General features: G+C 43.7%; 4 protein-coding genes across 7 annotated transcripts; 2 read left to right on the plus strand and 2 right to left on the minus strand.

Annotated features, from left to right (window-relative positions):
• Positions 1-546: 546 nt before the first annotated feature.
• On the minus strand, positions 547-6,597 carry LOC143001811 (uncharacterized). Its single transcript, XM_076151617.1, has 7 exons — positions 6,413-6,597; positions 5,299-5,501; positions 5,081-5,182; positions 4,859-4,954; positions 4,652-4,762; positions 4,396-4,519; positions 547-4,225 (listed from the first exon to the last, which is right to left on the minus strand). The coding sequence occupies exons 1-7, from the start codon at positions 6,438-6,440 to the stop codon at positions 2,151-2,153; spliced, it is 2,739 nt and encodes a 912-aa protein (XP_076007732.1). The 5' UTR covers positions 6,441-6,597; the 3' UTR covers positions 547-2,150.
• Positions 6,598-8,238: 1,641 nt separating this feature from the next.
• On the minus strand, positions 8,239-12,201 carry LOC143002166 (uncharacterized). Its single transcript, XM_076152131.1, has 7 exons — positions 12,046-12,201; positions 11,416-11,618; positions 11,210-11,311; positions 11,022-11,117; positions 10,822-10,932; positions 10,585-10,705; positions 8,239-10,356 (listed from the first exon to the last, which is right to left on the minus strand). The coding sequence occupies exons 1-7, from the start codon at positions 12,071-12,073 to the stop codon at positions 8,615-8,617; spliced, it is 2,403 nt and encodes an 800-aa protein (XP_076008246.1). The 5' UTR covers positions 12,074-12,201; the 3' UTR covers positions 8,239-8,614.
• Positions 12,202-12,603: 402 nt separating this feature from the next.
• On the plus strand, positions 12,604-15,102 carry mettl9 (methyltransferase 9, His-X-His N1-histidine). Of its 4 annotated transcripts, none has more exons than XM_076152135.1 (6): positions 12,606-12,875; positions 12,996-13,092; positions 13,446-13,636; positions 13,722-13,931; positions 14,074-14,258; positions 14,344-15,102. In XM_076152135.1, the coding sequence occupies exons 2-6, from the start codon at positions 12,997-12,999 to the stop codon at positions 14,553-14,555; spliced, it is 894 nt and encodes a 297-aa protein (XP_076008250.1). In that variant the 5' UTR covers positions 12,606-12,875; position 12,996; the 3' UTR covers positions 14,556-15,102. The 4 variants fall into 4 exon arrangements, with proteins under 4 accessions (XP_076008248.1, XP_076008250.1, XP_076008249.1 ...); XM_076152134.1 differs by having other exon boundaries at positions 12,606-12,766; positions 12,931-13,092; XM_076152136.1 differs by having other exon boundaries at positions 12,636-12,703; positions 12,931-13,092.
• Positions 15,103-15,369: 267 nt separating this feature from the next.
• On the plus strand, positions 15,370-18,408 carry kdelr2b (KDEL endoplasmic reticulum protein retention receptor 2b). Its single transcript, XM_076152138.1, has 5 exons — positions 15,370-15,635; positions 16,696-16,796; positions 16,924-17,082; positions 17,246-17,498; positions 17,579-18,408. The coding sequence occupies exons 1-5, from the start codon at positions 15,545-15,547 to the stop codon at positions 17,611-17,613; spliced, it is 639 nt and encodes a 212-aa protein (XP_076008253.1). The 5' UTR covers positions 15,370-15,544; the 3' UTR covers positions 17,614-18,408.
• The last annotated feature ends 135 nt before the right edge of the window (positions 18,409-18,543 follow it).

The raw sequence follows: 18,543 nt of genomic DNA on the forward strand, positions 1-18,543 counted from the left end.
GTCAAACTTATAGGCAGAAGACCTTTGAAATGTGTGCATTGTTTTACATGATTACAAAGTAAATAGCATAGTCTGCTGTCAAAATTTGTATTCATTTAACCAGCTTTTAAAATATAATGTAGTTTTTCCAATCAGACTATGATTACCATAATCGTTGTTTCTCTCTCCTTCCCTCTTTCTCTCTCTTCCTTGCCATAGTTGCGAATCCATTGGAATGTGTTGTTCCGTTTAACTGAAGCTGTCCCCTGAGGCTGAACCCTAAATGAACTCTCCCCCGTCCCCCGCCTAGGCACGTTAATACTCACAGTTCTCGTGACACAAACCGTCGCTGAACATTTTCACCTCAAGCCTAACGATCAAAACTTGAGGCAGCCCCTGACCGCAAAAAACCTACACCTAAACTCAACTATACAAGTGCATCTCAATACATTAGAATCTGGTCTTCTTCCCCATGATTGTGTCGCCGACTGAACCAGACTGAGAGACAAGGGAAAGGCTCAGGAAACCTCAGCAGGTGATTTGAGTTAACGAGCTGATGATACAGAATTGAACTTGGTCACAATATTTTAATGTTCAGAGATACTGAATTTTCATGAGCTGTAAGACAAACAAATAAATTCACATTTCACTTTAATGAATCTATAAAGTCTGAGAGTTTAACTTTTTGAATTGAATAACAAATAATTGAACTTTTCCACAAGCTTCTAATGTATTGAGCTGAACCTGTAAGTCATTTGAAAGTCTCATTCTTACTCTTTCAAACTGGAAAACTTAACGTCCTGTTCCATCTGTTGTGTATTGTCCTCCTCGTCTGTACACCGAATTTCTATCCTAATCCTAAGTCTTTAATCAAACTTAGTTCCGAGTACAGATCAAATAATACTAGTAGGTGAGTTTTATATTCATTAGGATCAATAGAGCCCCAACACTGTTTTTATTTAATTACAGGACTCTATTGGCATCTCTTTAGAGTGTAAATTAACCCACTCACAGCCATGACCACACCCTCCATCTTGTTCTGGCTAACGGCATCGATAAAGATCAGTTCATAGTTTTTCAACATAACCCTATTTTATCAGATGATTACTTAATAAGTTGAACTAACATAAGACAAACCAAACTCAAACTAGTCATGTAGAAAGTCACACAACTGACTGGTGGCTGCTTTCTTGATGATCTTGGAGAGAAAGGGAAGAAGAGATGATTAATTTTACACTACTGTTTTACATTACTGTTTCTAAGGTGCCTGTGTTTGAGAATAAATCAGTGGCAAATGAGGGCAGAAGGTAGTGAGTTGTGTTAAGTTATATATCATCAAAGAGGCTCATCAATCATTACTACGGAGAGCGGGTTGTAAACCAAAACCCTTATATGTTGTTGAACAGCTATTCTGAAAAACAGTTGGTCAAAATTCTCCTATAATGATGGAAACACCGATCTCCAGGTATTATGATTCACACAGGAAGCAAAACATTGTAACAAATGTGGCAAATGTTTTTCACAGCACTGAATAGAACACAAATTTAAACATCATGAATGAAACATTTAAGTCTAATGCAATGGTGGCAGCAAATGTATTCATTACCGGCATGATAATCTAGACTGTGAACAACTTTAACAAGGAATTTGAGTGTATAAGCTTTGTAAAGATAACTGAATTGTAAATCTACGATTGTATTTCTTTCATCTTTCGAAACAATTCACTTTCCTTTTATGACCATGTTTAAAGAAGCACACACTTCCAGTTTTAAATTTCCAATTCATTTGAATGACTTTACTCAAGGGAACCACAAGGGACTTGGAATTAAAGGTTTGGTTTAATCAAGAAAACAAATAATTTTCCAAAGGAATTAATGCTTATATTATTTACACATACAAATGTAGTTATGTAAATCTACAGCAGACATTTCTGTAAAAAATACAACTTACTTGTTTATACTGTACTATACAATTACAGAGATCCTAACAATCCAAGCCAAGACACCCACTGAAGAAGCAGCACAGCCAACTCGATAAGGAAACCCTCCAGATGGAAAACCTGGGATCAACTTCACGTCGTCTAACATTGAATTTGCTCAGCTGTCGCAAAGAAAAGAACAAAAAAAACCTTTGGAATTTTCCTATCGGAATATGCGTCAGGTTAACATGAACTAGGTATGGACGAGCCTCTTGTGTCTTTTTAGGCCATGCAAACTTGAAAACCCCTTTCCGCATATTCCACAGACGTACGGTCTCTCTCCAGTGTGGGTCCGCATGTGTAAGGTAAGAAAGCAGGACTGAACAAACCCTTTATCGCAGATTGTGCACTTAAACGGTCTCTCGCCGGTGTGGTATCTCCTATGTATCTTTAGTTCTGCTGACGATCTGAAGGACTTCTGACAGTCATCGCACTCAAAAGGCCGTTCGCCCGTGTGGATCAAAGTATGCCTCACCAGCGCGTCTTTACCGAAGAACCCCTTCCCACAGTGCTCGCACGGGAAACGCAGCCCTTTGTGATGGAAGTTGTCGTGTTTCAACAGGCACCTCCGGGACGTGAAGGTCTTCCCGCACTGGGCGCAGGTGAAGGTCGGCGTGGGTTTCTCCGGCACGGGCTCGCCTGAGTGATGAACTCGTTCCACGTGCCTCGTCAGAGTCACGCTGTGCCTGAACTTCTTCCCACATTCCCAGCAGAGGTACGGGTAGGCCTTGGTGTGTTTCTTCTGGTGCTCCACTATGTCCGAGTAGGATCGGAATCTCTTGCTGCAGTGAGGACATTGAAATGGCTGATAACCGGTGTGTTTCCACTCGTGTCGGATGAAGCGCTTCAAGCTGGTGAAGGCCATCTGACAGTGGGTGCAGGTGAAGGGCTCTGTGGGATTGTGAACGTCGATGTAGTGCTTGTGAAGGGCCTTGAATACCGGGAAATTCTCCTCACAGTGATTGCACTGAAACGGCGTGTGAGATATTTTGTGCATCGCCAGCGCATCCTCATCGCGTACCAGTTTCATACACGCTTCACAGTACAGCGGGTTGTGGGTTTGCTTGTGCGAGTCCAACGTGGATTTGTACTTGAACGCCTTGTCGCAGTCGTCGCACTTGAAACAATTCTTACTATCTTCGGGCTTCTCGGGATCAACTTGCTGCTCGTTGTAGCAAATGTTTCTCAAGTGAAACCGAAACGTTTGCTTGCACTTAAACTCGGCGCTGCAGTGAGGACAGTAGAACGGCCCCTCCAACACACTTCTGTTGCCCTCGGCGCCTTTCTGTTCCGATTCTTTGGAGAGACTCGCTTCTTCTTCAGGCGAGTAATCGGGGTCCTCAGCAGTCCTTTCCAATAGTATCTCATCGTCTGTTGCCTCACAAGGGTTCACGCTTGACGACTGTTCTTCGCCTACCGTTTCCTCTTCGATCTTAGATTTCTTGCCTGCCTTCACAATTTGACTTGTACATTTGTGTTGCTGCAGGTATCGCATGCTCTTATAAAACCTTTTACAATCGGGACAAGAATACTGTGGCTCTTTTGAGTGCTGGCTCATGTGTTGTTGTAGAAATTTGACGTGACTCAGAACCTTAAAGCATTTTTTGCACGTTCTCTGCTCTGTGTCGCTGCTCCTGGTCGATGCCGGGGACTTAATTAAGGGTTTCGCTCCTCTCTGAGGAGTCTGGGTATTCCTTCTCTGGGAAAGGTAACGTTTCATCTTCAGACCACGGTTCTTCCGCACCGGTCTGTTCTGCAAGGATGCGCTGTCGGAATCCATTGGATACCCCTTTCCAGCACTCGGTGCTTCAAAGTCTTCGTCCGCAAGACGTTTCTTTTTTCTCCCGCGTCTGTTGGGCTTCTTCTCGGCTTCCTCTTTGCCACCACTCAGACCGTCGAGCACGGACACTTGGCCGTCCTCCCCGATCATCAACGTTCCCGCATGGTCATCCTGGCGGTCCACTGCTACTTCGCTCTCAATCGGGTCAGGGCCTTCGACGCGATCCGCCACCGCCGCCACCACGGCGTCCACTTCAGTCTTCACGTCTGTGCTGAGGCCAAACCACTCGTTCTGCACACATTCCTCTTGGTTCCCGTTTCCCCCCAGGTACACCTCTTTGTTCTCGGATTCCACCTCCATCTCTGTACAGTCTGTGTACACAAGGCCATTCTCTGTATCTGCTTCTGCTTGTTCATTGACTATCACAACTCTTTCCACAGGAGGGAGACACAGGGCGGACAGGATGCAACTATCAACCAAGTAACAATCTGGGAAAAAAGGACAATTGATGTTGGAAAATGGCAAAATTCGGATAAAAAAGCCACTACACTTAAAAGTATTCCTACTTAATCACTCTAGTGCAACCCCTGAAAATTGGGGAAATGTTGAGCTTGATTGGAATTAAATTTATATTATGTTATGTTGAATTTTTGCTCACCAACATCCCCCAGCTGGCTTAGATCCTTTTGAGTCTCCAGCACGGTTTTGAGCTCCTGCCGTTGCACAACAGACTCCATACATTCACTCAGAACAGAGGACGCGTCACTCAGCAGAGACGCAATCTGACAAAGAGAACATTTTTAAATGATTAGGTGACAGAAATGCATTTTGAAGAACGTTGAGCTAAAACAAAGCTCTGATGCGGCCACAAATACTTTAGTACTCGGCTTCATAGTTTACATTTTAAAACGTACCTGCTGAAGAGTTTTGGTGGGGAGAAGTTTTTCCAGTCTGGATAGAAAGAGCCACATCAGTGTCTGTATTGCTTTGTCATACATGGGGCCAAAGTCCTCTGGGAAGACATCCTGGAATACAGAAGGACAAAAACAAATCCCTAAGCAACAAACTCAAGATAAAAAGTGTGCTTAGATTGCAAAGAGAAGTCAACAACTAAATCTTACCTGGAAAAAGGTTTTCCTCTCTTCTGGATTCCTCAGGAGATTCTTCACAAGACCCAGGAAGTGTGAATCAGCTACTTCCAGATCTGCATTAGTAGCCTACAACAAATTCACAATAGATTTAAAGGGTAATTAATCCGTACGGCTCAGTGATTTAAATTACTTGTCGGCCTGAAAACGAGGAGGCACCGCAGACCAAAAGCTCGAGCCGAGCTTTGGACTCACCTCTGTGTTCCATAGAGATCGCAGCTTCTGCATTCGATCCAGATGCGGCTGAACAATCTGGAGGTCAGCAGTTTCCTCAGAGCGACACAACTCGATGATAAGCTACAATCAAAGAGCAAACAACAACACCTACAACTTAATTATTTGTCTAAAAAGGTTAAATTTCAATAAGAGCCTTGTTTTTTTGAGCAGAAACAACAAATCCAACTCTTCCTTACCCGTGCTCGGAGCCCCAGGATGAGTTCGGCCCTCTGCTTTGTGGTGAGAAGCTGAGGGACGACTTCGGTCACCATGAACACAAACTCCTCCAGCAGCCCATAATCTGCCACAACTTTCTGCTCAATCGTCTGCCAGATCGCTGCAGAGACCAAGCGAATAGGTGGGACAAGGAAGCGCAGGCATGACAGGGGAAGATGGGGACCTGAACAGACACAAGCCCAAAATTAATCATCAGCAATTTAGCAATACACATTTCATTTAGGATCAATGAAGTTAAACAGGTGTGTAAGATCTTTATATGGATATTTCTGATTATTTACTGTATTTATTAAAATATACATCCAGTAGATCAAGAGTGAAAAGTCAGCGGTGAAGGATGACATCACCTCCAAGTGGGTGAGACCATTCACAGTGAATAGGGGTTCGATAATAATGATACATTACTAGCAGACAGATATTAGATAAATACAAGTATGTGTGTTAAGTCTCCCACAGTAATGTAACAAACGGGCAATGATTGAAACTCCAGGAAGACGGCAGCCACGCCTAAGCTCATATAGCTGTAAATGAATACTTTTAGCGTGAGTTCAAATGACGTAAGGCTATTTTGGGGTGACGAGCGATTACTTCCTACTGACACGACACCAAGCCCGTATTATCACAGCTAAATCAATAAATCCTTAATCCATATTTAAGCCTAAAAGGTTAACCTGTGTTTCAGTGCAAACTCTAAACAAGTCCGTACACGTGTAAACAACATAAACACACCCAATGTGTCTGCGTGGTGCGTTTGAGTGACACGGTTATTCTAATGTCTCATTCTACGGAAACTGGTGAGGACCTTTTGGATAAAAGCGGAGTATGAAGTCCTGCAGCTTGAACGGCGATAGCCCCAATGCTAGGCTAGTTTAACAGGAATGCTAAAAACGCGTCTATACTTCAGAGCCTCTGCCCACAGCAACATGGAACCCCTCGCACCAATGGGTGCCGTAAAGAGCTTTAAGGGAGACATAGTGGAAATAGTTCTTAAATACATTCTTGGCGATATGTGACAGTGCTATTCCCGCGCGCGGGCAGCGGCGCGGCCTACAAAAACAAGTCGTATTTACTCACCAGAGAGTTCAGAAACGCCTCCGTCCATCTTGAATATTTGCTATAGTTACATAAAAAATGAAGACAAATGTGTGTTACACGAGCAAAGCCAAACGTAAGATGGTTCCGGGAGTTATTTACGATCTAAGAGGCCGAGCAGATACTAACGCTCTTCCTGCGTTATATTCTCCTGTTGTCTTTCAGTCCGTCCGGAATAACATTCCGTCAAAACGCAACGCAGCACTGATCAGTTCTGCATGTTCTCCTCCATCGGTTTCTGATTGCTCGCAATGTAAAACAATCCAACCATTAAAATATGTATTATATATATGAAACTATATAAATAATGAATATATATATATATATACATTCATATTATATATATATATATTTCCTGCCGTGTAATATGTAGTTTTATTATTATTATTTATACACATATAGGGGGTGGGTGGATAAAGTCTAAAAAAAACCTATTCAAATGTTTTATTTTATAGAAGTCCAAAATCAAAACAACACAACATTCAAATACAAACACTATATTTTTTTTTTTCAACACACGTTATGATTCCTAAAATTATATCGTCCACAAATTGGTTACATTGTATTTGATCAAAGGTTTTCGGTATACACACACTCTTGGGGGGTTGGCCTCTTCCATATCCAAGTTGTGGATCCAATTCTTGTATTTACTTGTAATTGCTCAGTGGCTGCATGATAATACTAATTTGTCTATGATTATTAAAGGTATAATACATAATCCAAATTTTAAGCAAAGCAGGATCCTACCATGAACAAAACAAACACAGGACTTAAAATGTATGTTGTACACACATTTTATTGAATACCATGCTTCCACTAGGCCACAGGTTTTCAAAGTGGGGGCCGCGAGGGGGCGCCAGGGGGTCCGCAGCAGGTTGGAGGGGAAAAGGTTTGCGCGCGTGTGTGAGAGTTTGTTTGTGTGCGTGTGATGAGGCCAGTTGTGTTTATATCTTTTATACAATTTCTTTTATAATAATGCTTCCACAATCACATTACCATAATGTCATTTATTTTTCACCCGACTAAATAAACTCACCCGGAACTCTCTGCAATTGTTTCCCCCAACAAGGAACAGACAAAAACCAAATGCTCCTGATCCCCCAACGAGATGACAGCTACAGGTAAGACCCAAACGCTGCTGATGGTGACTGACACATGCACACGCTGCTGTGTCACTGTATCTGTGTTAGTCATTTTCTATACACAAAAGCTTGTGAGCTCCTTGACTCTTTATTTGCTGTGGGTCCATGTGTGTTGCATGCTTTAAAACTGATACAATGGGGTTTTGGATTCAGGTCTATTTATTGAAATGTATTTGAAAAAGTGGAAGAATTTCGAGGTCACGCATTTCAACTTGGAAAGGGAAAGAGTTATAGAATAGGCGCCTCCCAAAAATCCAACCCCTCGTCCTCGCCGTGGGAGGTGGAAACGGGTCGAGCCCAGGTTAGAGTCCAGACAGGCTGCATTTGCATAAGGCCGGGTAGCTTTGCTAACTGCGCGGCTGTTAAGTGTCCAAACTCGCCCTGGAAACGTCCTGGCTAAGGGGGCTCTGGTCAAATTAGTTACTATTGCACTTTTTATTGAGCATGGAAATTGCAACACTGAAATGTCAAATCAGCATGACTCTGCCCAGTAAGTCTTAAGGTCAAACTTATTTCCTCCCAGCCTGTCATGCCACGTGTCTCCAATGGAGGCCGCTGTAGCAACCTCACAAACTCCTGTGGTGTATTGTGGTAACACAGCCATAGAACCAGGTCCGAGTCCTGGAAGAAGTCTCTGGTTTCCTACAACGCCGTCCTGCAAACTCTCACATGGGCTGCACATCAGACATACCTGAAGGGATTCAACTGAGAAGAGTTGGTCCCAAACAATTGATGTGTAATGTAATCTTCATAAATGTTTAGAAGTTTGTTATTATGAGTCCTACTAGTAATTGAACAATGACCTCACACCAGTTTGCTAGAAATGCGTTTCTAATTTCACAAATGCATTTTTAAGCAGGCTTCCCCTCTAGCTACGGTTTCAGTAAAGTTTGAATCACACTTTATATTTGCAAAACTTTAATACTCAAATCACTCATAACATCACAAATGATTTTTTTAAAAATCAAAGAATTCTAGAAAACTAAGTCACTCAAAACCTGTCAAATATGAGAGAGTGCATGAATGAAAGTGGACATAAATGCTAAGCATGCACCAACTTTTTGTGTCTATTCATGCTGTAGCGCTTTGGGAACGCTTTGCCGCAAAGATGGCAAACAAACGGCTTCTCTCCTGTGTGTGTTTTCATGTGTGTATTGAGTAAACACTGAAGAGTAAACCCTTTCTTACACTTCTCACATGTAAATTGCCGCTTTTCGCTGTGATGCGCCAAGATGTGTTTCCTCACTTCAGACGTGGATCTGTAATGCTTGTCACACTCGGGCACCGTGCATTTAAAAGGTTTCTCTCCCGTGTGGATCAGTTTGTGTCTCCCGATGGAAGACCTGGAGATCATCTTTCCGCAGTAGTCGCACGGGTGGCGGGACAATTCCTTATTGTGTTTGCTTCTTTGGTGTTTCTGCAGGGCCCCCTTCTCTTTAAAAGACTTCTCACACTCGGAGCACGAATAATTCCTGGTGTCCCTCGACTCGCCGTGGATGAATCTCAAGTGTCTCAACAGGTTGGAGTTCTGTGAAAAAGCTTTGCCGCATTCGGAGCAAAGATAAGGCTTCTCTCTCGTGTGGACTCTTTGATGGGAGAGGAGATCCGAGTCCATTTTGAACCTCATGTCGCAATGAGCGCACTGGAACGGCAGAAAACCTGTGTGTTTCCATTCGTGCGCGATGAAGATACGAAGCTTAGAGAAACTCTTCGGACACTGGTTGCATTGAAACGGGCCTTTGACTTTATGCGTGGTTTCGTAATGTCTTCGCAAGGGCTTAAAGAGACGGAAGCTCTGGTCGCAGCGAGTGCACTGAAACAGGGTGTGAGAGGTTTTGTGTCTCGCCAACGTGGCAGGGTCTCGCAGCACTTTCCTGCACACTTCGCAGTACAGTTGGTCGTGTGTTCGTTTGTGAGATTCCAATGAAAGTTTGTACCTGAATGCCTTTTCACATTCGTCGCATTTGTAGAGACTCTGAGCTTCCTCCGGCTTCTTCGGATCGACCTGTTGCTGTACAAATTCGAAGCAAGTTCTTTTCAAGTGCAACATCAAAGACGTCCAGAGTTTAAACTTGGCGTTGCATTGAGGGCAGGCGTAATCGTTGTTGGGAAAGTGGACTTTCATGTGACGCGTCATGCTCGTCTTCACTTGCTCGCGGCAGATGCAGCACCGACCCGGCGTTGTTGGAGTCTTTTGTCGTATCCCAGCTTTGAATTGTGACGTACTCTCTTCATTGGAGCAGTTAAGTGTTGGATTACTGGGAGTCTTATCTTTAGGATCCTTGTCCGACCCCGACTTATCCTCAGCAGGAGAAACATCTGGCAGATCTTTGTTGGAGACCCTCAGAGGAGCCGCACTGGATGGTTTGTACTCGGGGTGGGGCTCTGTGTGTGTGTGTGCTCCTCTTTTCTCTAACGAAAGAAACGTTTTCATCCTCAGCCCTCTGTTCTTCCTCGTGGGGCGAGGCTGCTGAGACACCGGATCATCCAGTCTTTCCAGTTGAACTTGACATTCTTTGAAGGGAGCTGAATCCTCGCGCTGAGTTTGAATTATGCCCATGTTTTTTTTATTTCTTGGTAAAGCTTTTCCATTTTGCCTGGGAAACAAATTTTCTGCAGTTTGTTTTGTATGTGGCAATGCTGACGACTCCTTATCTGTTACAGACGTACATGGCGGCACATCCTGCGAGATTTGGGCTTCTGATTGTAGCTTTTCTATCACTGGCTTCTCTGCAGAGGGAAGCTTGAGAGCAGAAATGATGCCGGCACCATCCACCAAACCATCTAGAAAGATACAAACAAACATAATAACATAACAACACACATCCAATCTTCAAGCCTCTAAGAAGAAGATACACACACTTCAGGAGAACAACATTCACAGAATACATTACACCTGTTTGTGTACTGATTAAACTCACTAAGCTTGTTCATATTTCAGTCATTTTAGATCTTTAATCTTCAATCATCCTTTGTAATAAGTCATCCAAGATTATTGGACTGTAAACTTGCCATTGTGATCCAGCTGACTGTGGTTGTTTTGATAGAGCAGCGCAGCTTTGAGCTCCTCACACTGAGATATTGATTCCATGCATTTGTCCAGACTGGATGTCTCATCAATCATGAGGGAAACCTAAATGAAGCAGGAGAATAAGTCAATAAACACTGCATATCTACAAAAACTACAAATTCATAAATCAATGAAATGGGAGTTATAATATCCTTGAGGTGTTTTAATTTCTGATGTACCTTTTGGAAAGTGTGTATTGGAAGAAACTTATCAAGCCTGGACAGGAACAGCAACATCAGATTATGCAGATCTTCATCATATGTGGGGCCGAATCCTTCAGGGAAAACTTCCTGAATAGTAGGAAGTATTTGAAAATAGGCAGATAAAGGATGTCCAAGTGTTCAGAATCTGTTTTATTGAAAGTTACAATAACACTGACCTGGAGAAAGTGTTCCCTCTCTGTGTGATTCTTCAGTAAATTCTGAACTAGATCCAGAAAGTTTGGCTTTGGCAGTTCCACATCTGTAGCTCCAGCCTCAAAAACATGGGATAAACAAAATTAAACTAGGAAACGTCTTAATGATTAAGAAATAACAATAATTGAAATAAAGATGCGTTTAAACTCACCCCCATGGTCCAGGCTGTGGTGAGGTCGTGCATCTTGTCTATGTGAGGCTGAATAATCGCACAGTCAGCAGCTGAGTCACCCCGACATAACTCCAAGATCAGCTAAAGGTACAGGAAGAGTTGCATAACATGTGAACCTACAACATTCATAAGAAAATGACAAGTCAGTGCTGTTTCCTCCTCTTCCTCCTCCTCTTCCTCCTCACCCGAGCTCTGAGGCCCAACCTGAGCTGGGCTTTTTGTCTAACAGTGAGCAGCTCTGGGACGACGTCTGTAACCATGGCGACAAACTCCTCAAGCATCCCGTAGTCGGTCACAATTTTGCGCTGCACGGTCTGCCAGATCACCGCGGACACCAGCTGCAGCGGTGGAATGAGGAGGCGCAGACCGGTGAGTGGAAGAGAGGGACCTGAAGGCAACATGACAAGGGAAACAGATTATCTCAACCTGATGTTCAAAATAACAATGAGAAAATATCCTACATGTTCTCCTAATTTGTATTCACTCCATAATATAACATACTGGTACACAATTCAGTATGTCTACTTTGCATGTCTATTGTCTATTGATTTATCCCTCTCTATATATATAGAACATATATCTACTCATAAAAAGCTCATGGTTCTAATTTAAAAGTAACTTAAACTATTAATGCATTCAGTGGTAGTAACGTTAGTGGAGCAGTAAACAACATGTGAGCGATATTAAGTTCATCTCTTCTCTTCTTTCTGTCTTCATTTAGAATGACTCGGCTACGATTAATCTTTAAATGAATCGTGTTTACTGTTAGCAGAAGAAATGACGAATGCATCTTTTCATCGTGTCTTTCAACTCACAATTCCCCTTTGAAATGAGATATTCCATCTTGACGGTAAGTTCACCAGTTAATGTCTAAAACGCTTCTTCAAAAAGACATTTCTTCTTATTCGGTTGTTTCGTCTTCTTCTGTTGATGTTTCTTCTTCTTCTTCTGTTGTTTCTTCTTCTTGTGTCTGTCTTCTTCTTTCTCTTCCTCCAACTTCTTCTTCGTCTTCGTCTTTGTCTTCTTCGTTTTGGTATTTATTGGCGGTAGGCAAAACAACGTATTGGCGCATTACCGCCACCAACTGGTATGGAATGTGGAATATCTAATTAATAGTGCTTACATCCACTCAATCTATTTAGTTGTTAGTTGTTGTGAGTAATTTTGTGTGTGGATGTAGGCATATTAATCCAAAATAGTTATGTATTAGATAGATTAAGAATACATTTATTTTTCAGATTAAATGAACCAACAAAGCTTACTATATTAAAAAAAAAGTTAATTCTTAACATTTTCACGAATAGATACTGTGAAAACAACTGTTATAACTCAGCAAACCGTGTCACCGTGCTTAGTTATGGTCATCAGATGGTAGTTCCGGAAACATTTAGCGGTTACACAGGAAGTACAGAATAAACGACAGATGTTGACAGGCGGAAGGGTATCTAAATAGTAGCTTAGACCTAATTAAAGGTAAACAATGGATTGAATTGGCTAAAATGGCAGCGGGATTTGTTTAAGCCGCCGCACCCACAGGTTTGTTTTTGTATGTTTGTTTGTTGAGCTTCAAACCGGAGACCTGCCCAGGCTGCCACCATCTTTATCATGTAGCATCTGTCCGCCTCGGTGTCAGAACGCGTCTCCGGTCAGTCCTCCTGTCTTCCTCCACACACTGACTTGTCCATATGTGTGCTCTACAGCTGAGGACGTTGATTTTTGTAGCCTGGGTAGTGGGTTACGTGGCTTTCCTGCACTCTGTACGCAGGATGTGGACCGGGAAGTACGTACGCAGCCCGCTGGTTCGCTCACTGTTTTCCAATATGGTGAGCGAAGAAGACGCTGCCTCGACCGAGACACACGGGGTAAGAATGTGCTCTCTATTTCTGTCTTTATACTGTTGTGTAATGACCGAGAAAGTGGACTGGCAGCTGGAGAGTTGCCAGTTTGCCTCACCTGGCACTGCCGAGATGCCCTTGAGCAAGGCACCTAACCCCCAAATAGTTTGTATTTACATGTGCCTATATACAGTATAGTCTATAATGTATACTGTCCCTAGTTCTACAATCACAAATGCTTTGTAAGTTAGTTTACTGACTTTTTAAGATGCCACAGAATTGATTAAATCGGGAAAGTAAACATGTGTATCTAACATGCAGTTAACTAATCTCTATATGTGGATGATTCCGTTTGTTTTCCTTATCTCTGATCTCTTTAGTGGTACCACTGCTGTCCTGACCTACTTGGAGAATCGGTGCAACCGTTGTTCATCCAGAGCCACCTGGACTCAGACACCAAGGCCTTTCTCAAGCGGAGCGTTGATAAATCCAGCTGGCTGTTTACACAACTCTACCACTCATTTGTATCAACGGTCCTCAGCCCCGTAGTCTCACGAACCTCCATCAACGGGTGAGCAGAACAGTTTGTCCCTATTTCACTTGGTAACAGTGTCTCTCGCGAGCAACCTTGCACTGACATTGTTTCTGCGTCTCAGGTTGCTCGGTCGCGGCTCGATGTTTGTGTTCTCTGAGGAACAGTTCCGGCAGCTGCTACGAATCGGCCCGGAGTGGAAGGCGGAGAGGCTTCTGGATCTGGGGGCCGGGGACGGAGGTGTGACAGAGGTGATGGGAGCTCATTTCAGTGAGGTCTATGCCACAGAGGTCTCACTACCCATGAAATGGCATCTGCAGAGGAGGAATTACAAGTGAGTAGGTTTCTTTGTCTTCTCCTGGTGGCTCAGTGGTTCCCCTAATGTGGTATTGGAATCGGATTGGAAAATGCCTCAGTCTGACCCTTCAGATTGGAATTCTCTGATCTCTGTATCTGTGCTTTCCTGTCATATCCAGGCTGCTGAGTATAGACGAGTGGCCTCAGATGGGTTTCCAGTACGATCTTATCAGCTGTTTGAACCTGCTTGACCGCTGTGAAGACCCTCTGCATCTACTGAGGGACATGAAGCAATCACTCGTTCACGGAACAGGAAGAGTCATCCTTGCTGCCGTGCTTCCCTTCCAGCCTTACGTGGAAGTTGGTCAGTTGGGACTCGAGCAGATAAATTGGCTCCATACACTGTTCATTTTCTCAAATTAGAACACATTGCACTTGTTTGTTCTCAGGAGGAAAATGGCAGCGTCCCAAGAAACACTTGACAATTGAAGGAAAGACGTGGGAGGACCAAGTGACCAGTCTGTCCAATGAGGTTTTCAGACGGGCTGGATTGGAGGTGGAAGCTGTGACTCGGTTGCCATACCTCTGTGAAGGGGACATGTATAATGATTACTATGTACTTGACGATGCAGTATTTGTTCTCAAGGCTTTATTAGATTGAATAGAGTCTGCTTACTGTTGACACCCACTCATTTGTAATCATTGTATTTCTGACATGTTTTTGACAGGCGTGAACCTCAGGTAGATCCTACATTTATCATCATATATACAGTATATACACTGTGTGTTGGCTCTGTACAGTTTGTGGACAATGTTTAATTTCAGCTATGTAGGTGATCAGTGCATAATCAGTGGAAACAAATCTCAACATTTGTATTTTTTATTATTACATGTTGTCTGTGTCTGTTTCATATGACCAGGTTATTCAAAGTTCACTCAATAGGCCTTCTGAAAGCAGCAGGCCTACTGTGCACCTCGGGCGTTAATGTACAAAAGTCTAAACATGCGCCACAATTAATGTAACATTTACATTAAATGTGTCCAAATTCTAGACCAAATCTTTGTTGTATTTATTTCATGTCAGCAACTAAGTGTTATGTGTTATCAGATGTGATTAACTTGCCTAGAACTGTCAATGAGAGTGAACATCCTTGACTGGAGTGGACAGTCAATGTGTGCATGACAATAAAAAAAACAATTTTTAATTACTCTATGGTAGCATCAGACATATTGTTCACTGAGGCCTCCTGGGGTTGAGGCATTTCAGTCAGTCCACTTTCGTGTCCATATCGGGGCTCGAACCGGCGATCCTCCGGTTTTCATGCTGCCACATTACTGCGTAGACAGAGTGAAGCCACGGTGCGAGCGAGCGCGCGCCTGCCTGCCTGCCTGCATGCTTTATGTTAATGAGTATCCCTCTCTTCTGATTGGGTGGAAGGCGCCAGGGTTTCCCGTCTTGCATTGGGTGCCGAGCCACGTCCCCAAGCCACGTCGAGCTGCTACACTCGCCATTTTCCCAATCTTTCACAAGCCGGAGGTGCTCTACTCCCGGTGTTAGGCTGTCAGTCAGTCCCATTCCACCATAAGTTAATATTGAACAGAGAAACCGAGCTCTTTAGGTAGTCTCTTCTGCTGGGAGCTCGCGGAAACATGAACATTTTCAGGCTAACTGGTGATCTTTCCCACCTAGCAGCCATCATCATCCTGCTGCTAAAAATATGGAAAACCAGGTCTTGTGCCGGTGAGTAGTCCTATGTCGCAACTGATTGTTTACAGGTCCTCCTCGTTTGGTCATGGACGCGCTGTCGTCATGTGACATTAAAAGTTCAACCAGGCCCGATAACCTTTTGTTACTGCGGAACTTCAGAAGTGTAGTGATAGCTCGTTAGCAGCTGGAGGCTAGTGCTACTTTGCGGTGCCAACCCGAGTGTTACCCGGTGTAGAGGAATGACATACGTGACGTCACTGTTACTAACATGGCGCATTTAAGAGGTGACATACAAGAAATCATCCTGTGGAAAGGTATTATGTCAGAAGTAGCAGCAGTCGTGTTAGTGTCGTTGGGCATGCAGGGCCTCAACGTGTGTGTGTGTTGATGAGACTATCAGGGGACACTAAGATGACGTCAGGTTCCACGTTGACCCCGTTATCCCTACTTGTGGTGTGAACCTTGACCTGGTAGCATAAATCGAATGGAGCTTTACAGATAAACAAAGAATCAATTAATTAAAATCACGTTTGCTGTGGCAATTTTCTGAATTTGTTGTTGTTGTTGTAGTTTATCGGCCATTAAACACTTTTACACCTTTTCTTTATATTTTCAGAGTTTAAATAGATCTATGTTTCAAACAAATACAAACAATATGCTGAGACACTTCATCACCACAGTATAACACCAAGTCAAGTGCAAATGAAAGTGACTGCAGGTGCTATGGAGAGACAAAAGCAAGACAACCCCTCTCTCCCCCTTCCTTACTTATTCGTCTCTAGTTTTGTGTTCTGCTCGTGTCCTTGTCACTACTGGTAACAGGAGGTGGCACCTGCAGCCCTGTGCTCGTTGTGCGAGGAAGAATAGGAGGAGCACTGCCAAAGCCCTACAGAATGAGGAAGGATAGAGAGGAAGCAAGTGTCAGCGGCCACCTCATGCTCTCTTATTGGTGCTTGTCTTGCTTTTGCCTCTCCATTGCACCTGTAGCCCTTCCTTTGCACCAAGGCATCTGGAACCGATTCATAACCACTTGTGCTTCTTCAATGGACGGATTGATATTGACATTTGAATGTGCTGTGTTGTCTCCTCTCAGGTATTTCAGGGAAAAGTCAGGTTCTGTTTGCTTTGGTGTTCACCACTCGCTACCTGGACCTGCTCACCTCCTTCATCTCGTTCTACAACACCACAATGAAGGTGAGGCACTCGCAAATGACTCCTTATTTGCTCAACCCACAGCACATGCTTGCTTTGAGGCCACGCCCCCCTTTCCTTCAGATCTACAAGGATAAGGCTGAATCTGTGAACGATCTCTCTCTTTCAGGTCATCTACATCGGATGTGCCTATGCCACTGTGTACCTGATCTACATGAAGTTTAAGGCCACCTACGACGGGAACCACGACACGTTCAGAGTGGAGTTCCTGGTCGTCCCTGTCGGTGGCCTGGCTTTCCTGGTCAACCACGACTTCTCTCCACTGGAGGTAAGACATTCAGCACACATACATACTTTCCGAATCTCTGTTCCTTGATCTTCTGTCCCTCTGTCCATCATTTCCTTGCATCTTTAAGAACACCTTTTGTTTGTTTTAGTCAATTGAATACAAATGCTCGTCTCTCTCCTCTGCCTCACATCGCGTCCCTCAGATCCTGTGGACGTTCTCCATCTACCTGGAGTCGGTGGCCATCTTGCCTCAGCTGTTCATGATCAGCAAGACGGGCGAGGCTGAAACCATCACCACCCACTACCTGTTCTTCCTGGGCCTCTACAGAGCCCTGTATCTCATCAACTGGATATGGAGGTTCTACTTTGAGGGATTCTTTGACATGATTGCCATCGTGGCAGGCGTGGTGCAAACTATCCTCTATTGCGACTTCTTCTATTTATACGTAACAAAAGGTGAGTGCTGCAGCAGTTACAGTAGCGGTTACATTAAGTTGTAAAGCGTTGAACCTAAACCCCCTCCCGTCTCATTTCAGTACTCAAAGGAAAGAAGCTGAGTCTGCCAGCCTAATTGCCAAAGAGGAGCGTGGAGGCAGGCTCACAGAGGGGGGGAACGGAGGGGAGACGGCAGCAGCAGCAGCAGGGGGGACACTCCGACCCCACGGCCTCCCACCATCACTCCCTCCTCCTCCTCCTCCTCCTCCCCCTCCTGCCGCCGTAAGATGCCTGAGACGGAGAGCAAGCGGGAGCTGCTTGCTGCACCTTCCTCTGATCCAGAAATGTGTCGGAGAACTTTTGCAGAGGCTGGTTCACGGCCTTTGCATTTCTGTTTGATGCATCTTGCCATAACTTTTTTTTTTTTTTTTTTATTACTCTGTAATTTTCTACCTAAATGTGTACTTTGAAGATTTGACACATTGGTCAGCTGGAGATGTTAAATTGCCTATGATCTGGTGGTGTATGATATTGAAGCGGACTGCTTGGGGTATTATGGGTAATAGTATTTGCAATCTAAATAATAATGTATTTTTGTTTTTCCTGAGTTAATGTAGGGAGGAATTTGTTTGAATCATGACTTTGGCAGGCGGCGTTTTCACTCTGTTTGACCCAGTATGCATTCCTATATCTAAGCAATCTCTCATCCAGCCTGTCTTATATTATGAACTTTGCATAATAGATGGCTTTTGTCAAAACGAACTCTATATTTGTTTTATAAAAGACTTCAAAACATGTCACTGAGCCGTATGGACGACTTGTGTGTTCTTTGACGTATTGAACATTTATCTGGAAGGATTCAAAGCAAAGTGTAACACGCAGCAAAAGCTCTGACAGGTGGCTCACACACCCTCATTGCTGTAAATGGCTATGCTCTTTTAAAAAACCCATGCATTATCCATCATTGCCTCACCCATTCATTTAAAATGTCTCCTTCAAACGTCTGAAATTAGTAAACTCACTGATGTCATGTATATGGCTTGTCAATACAGAAATGGAAGTGTAA

This window comes from Genypterus blacodes, unplaced genomic scaffold (genome assembly GCF_046128005.1).
Source record: "Genypterus blacodes isolate CSIRO-AG114 ecotype Tasmania unplaced genomic scaffold, CSIRO-AGI_Gbla_v1 ptg000055l_1, whole genome shotgun sequence".
In the NCBI taxonomy this organism is placed as follows: Eukaryota; Metazoa; Chordata; class Actinopteri; order Ophidiiformes; family Ophidiidae; genus Genypterus; species Genypterus blacodes.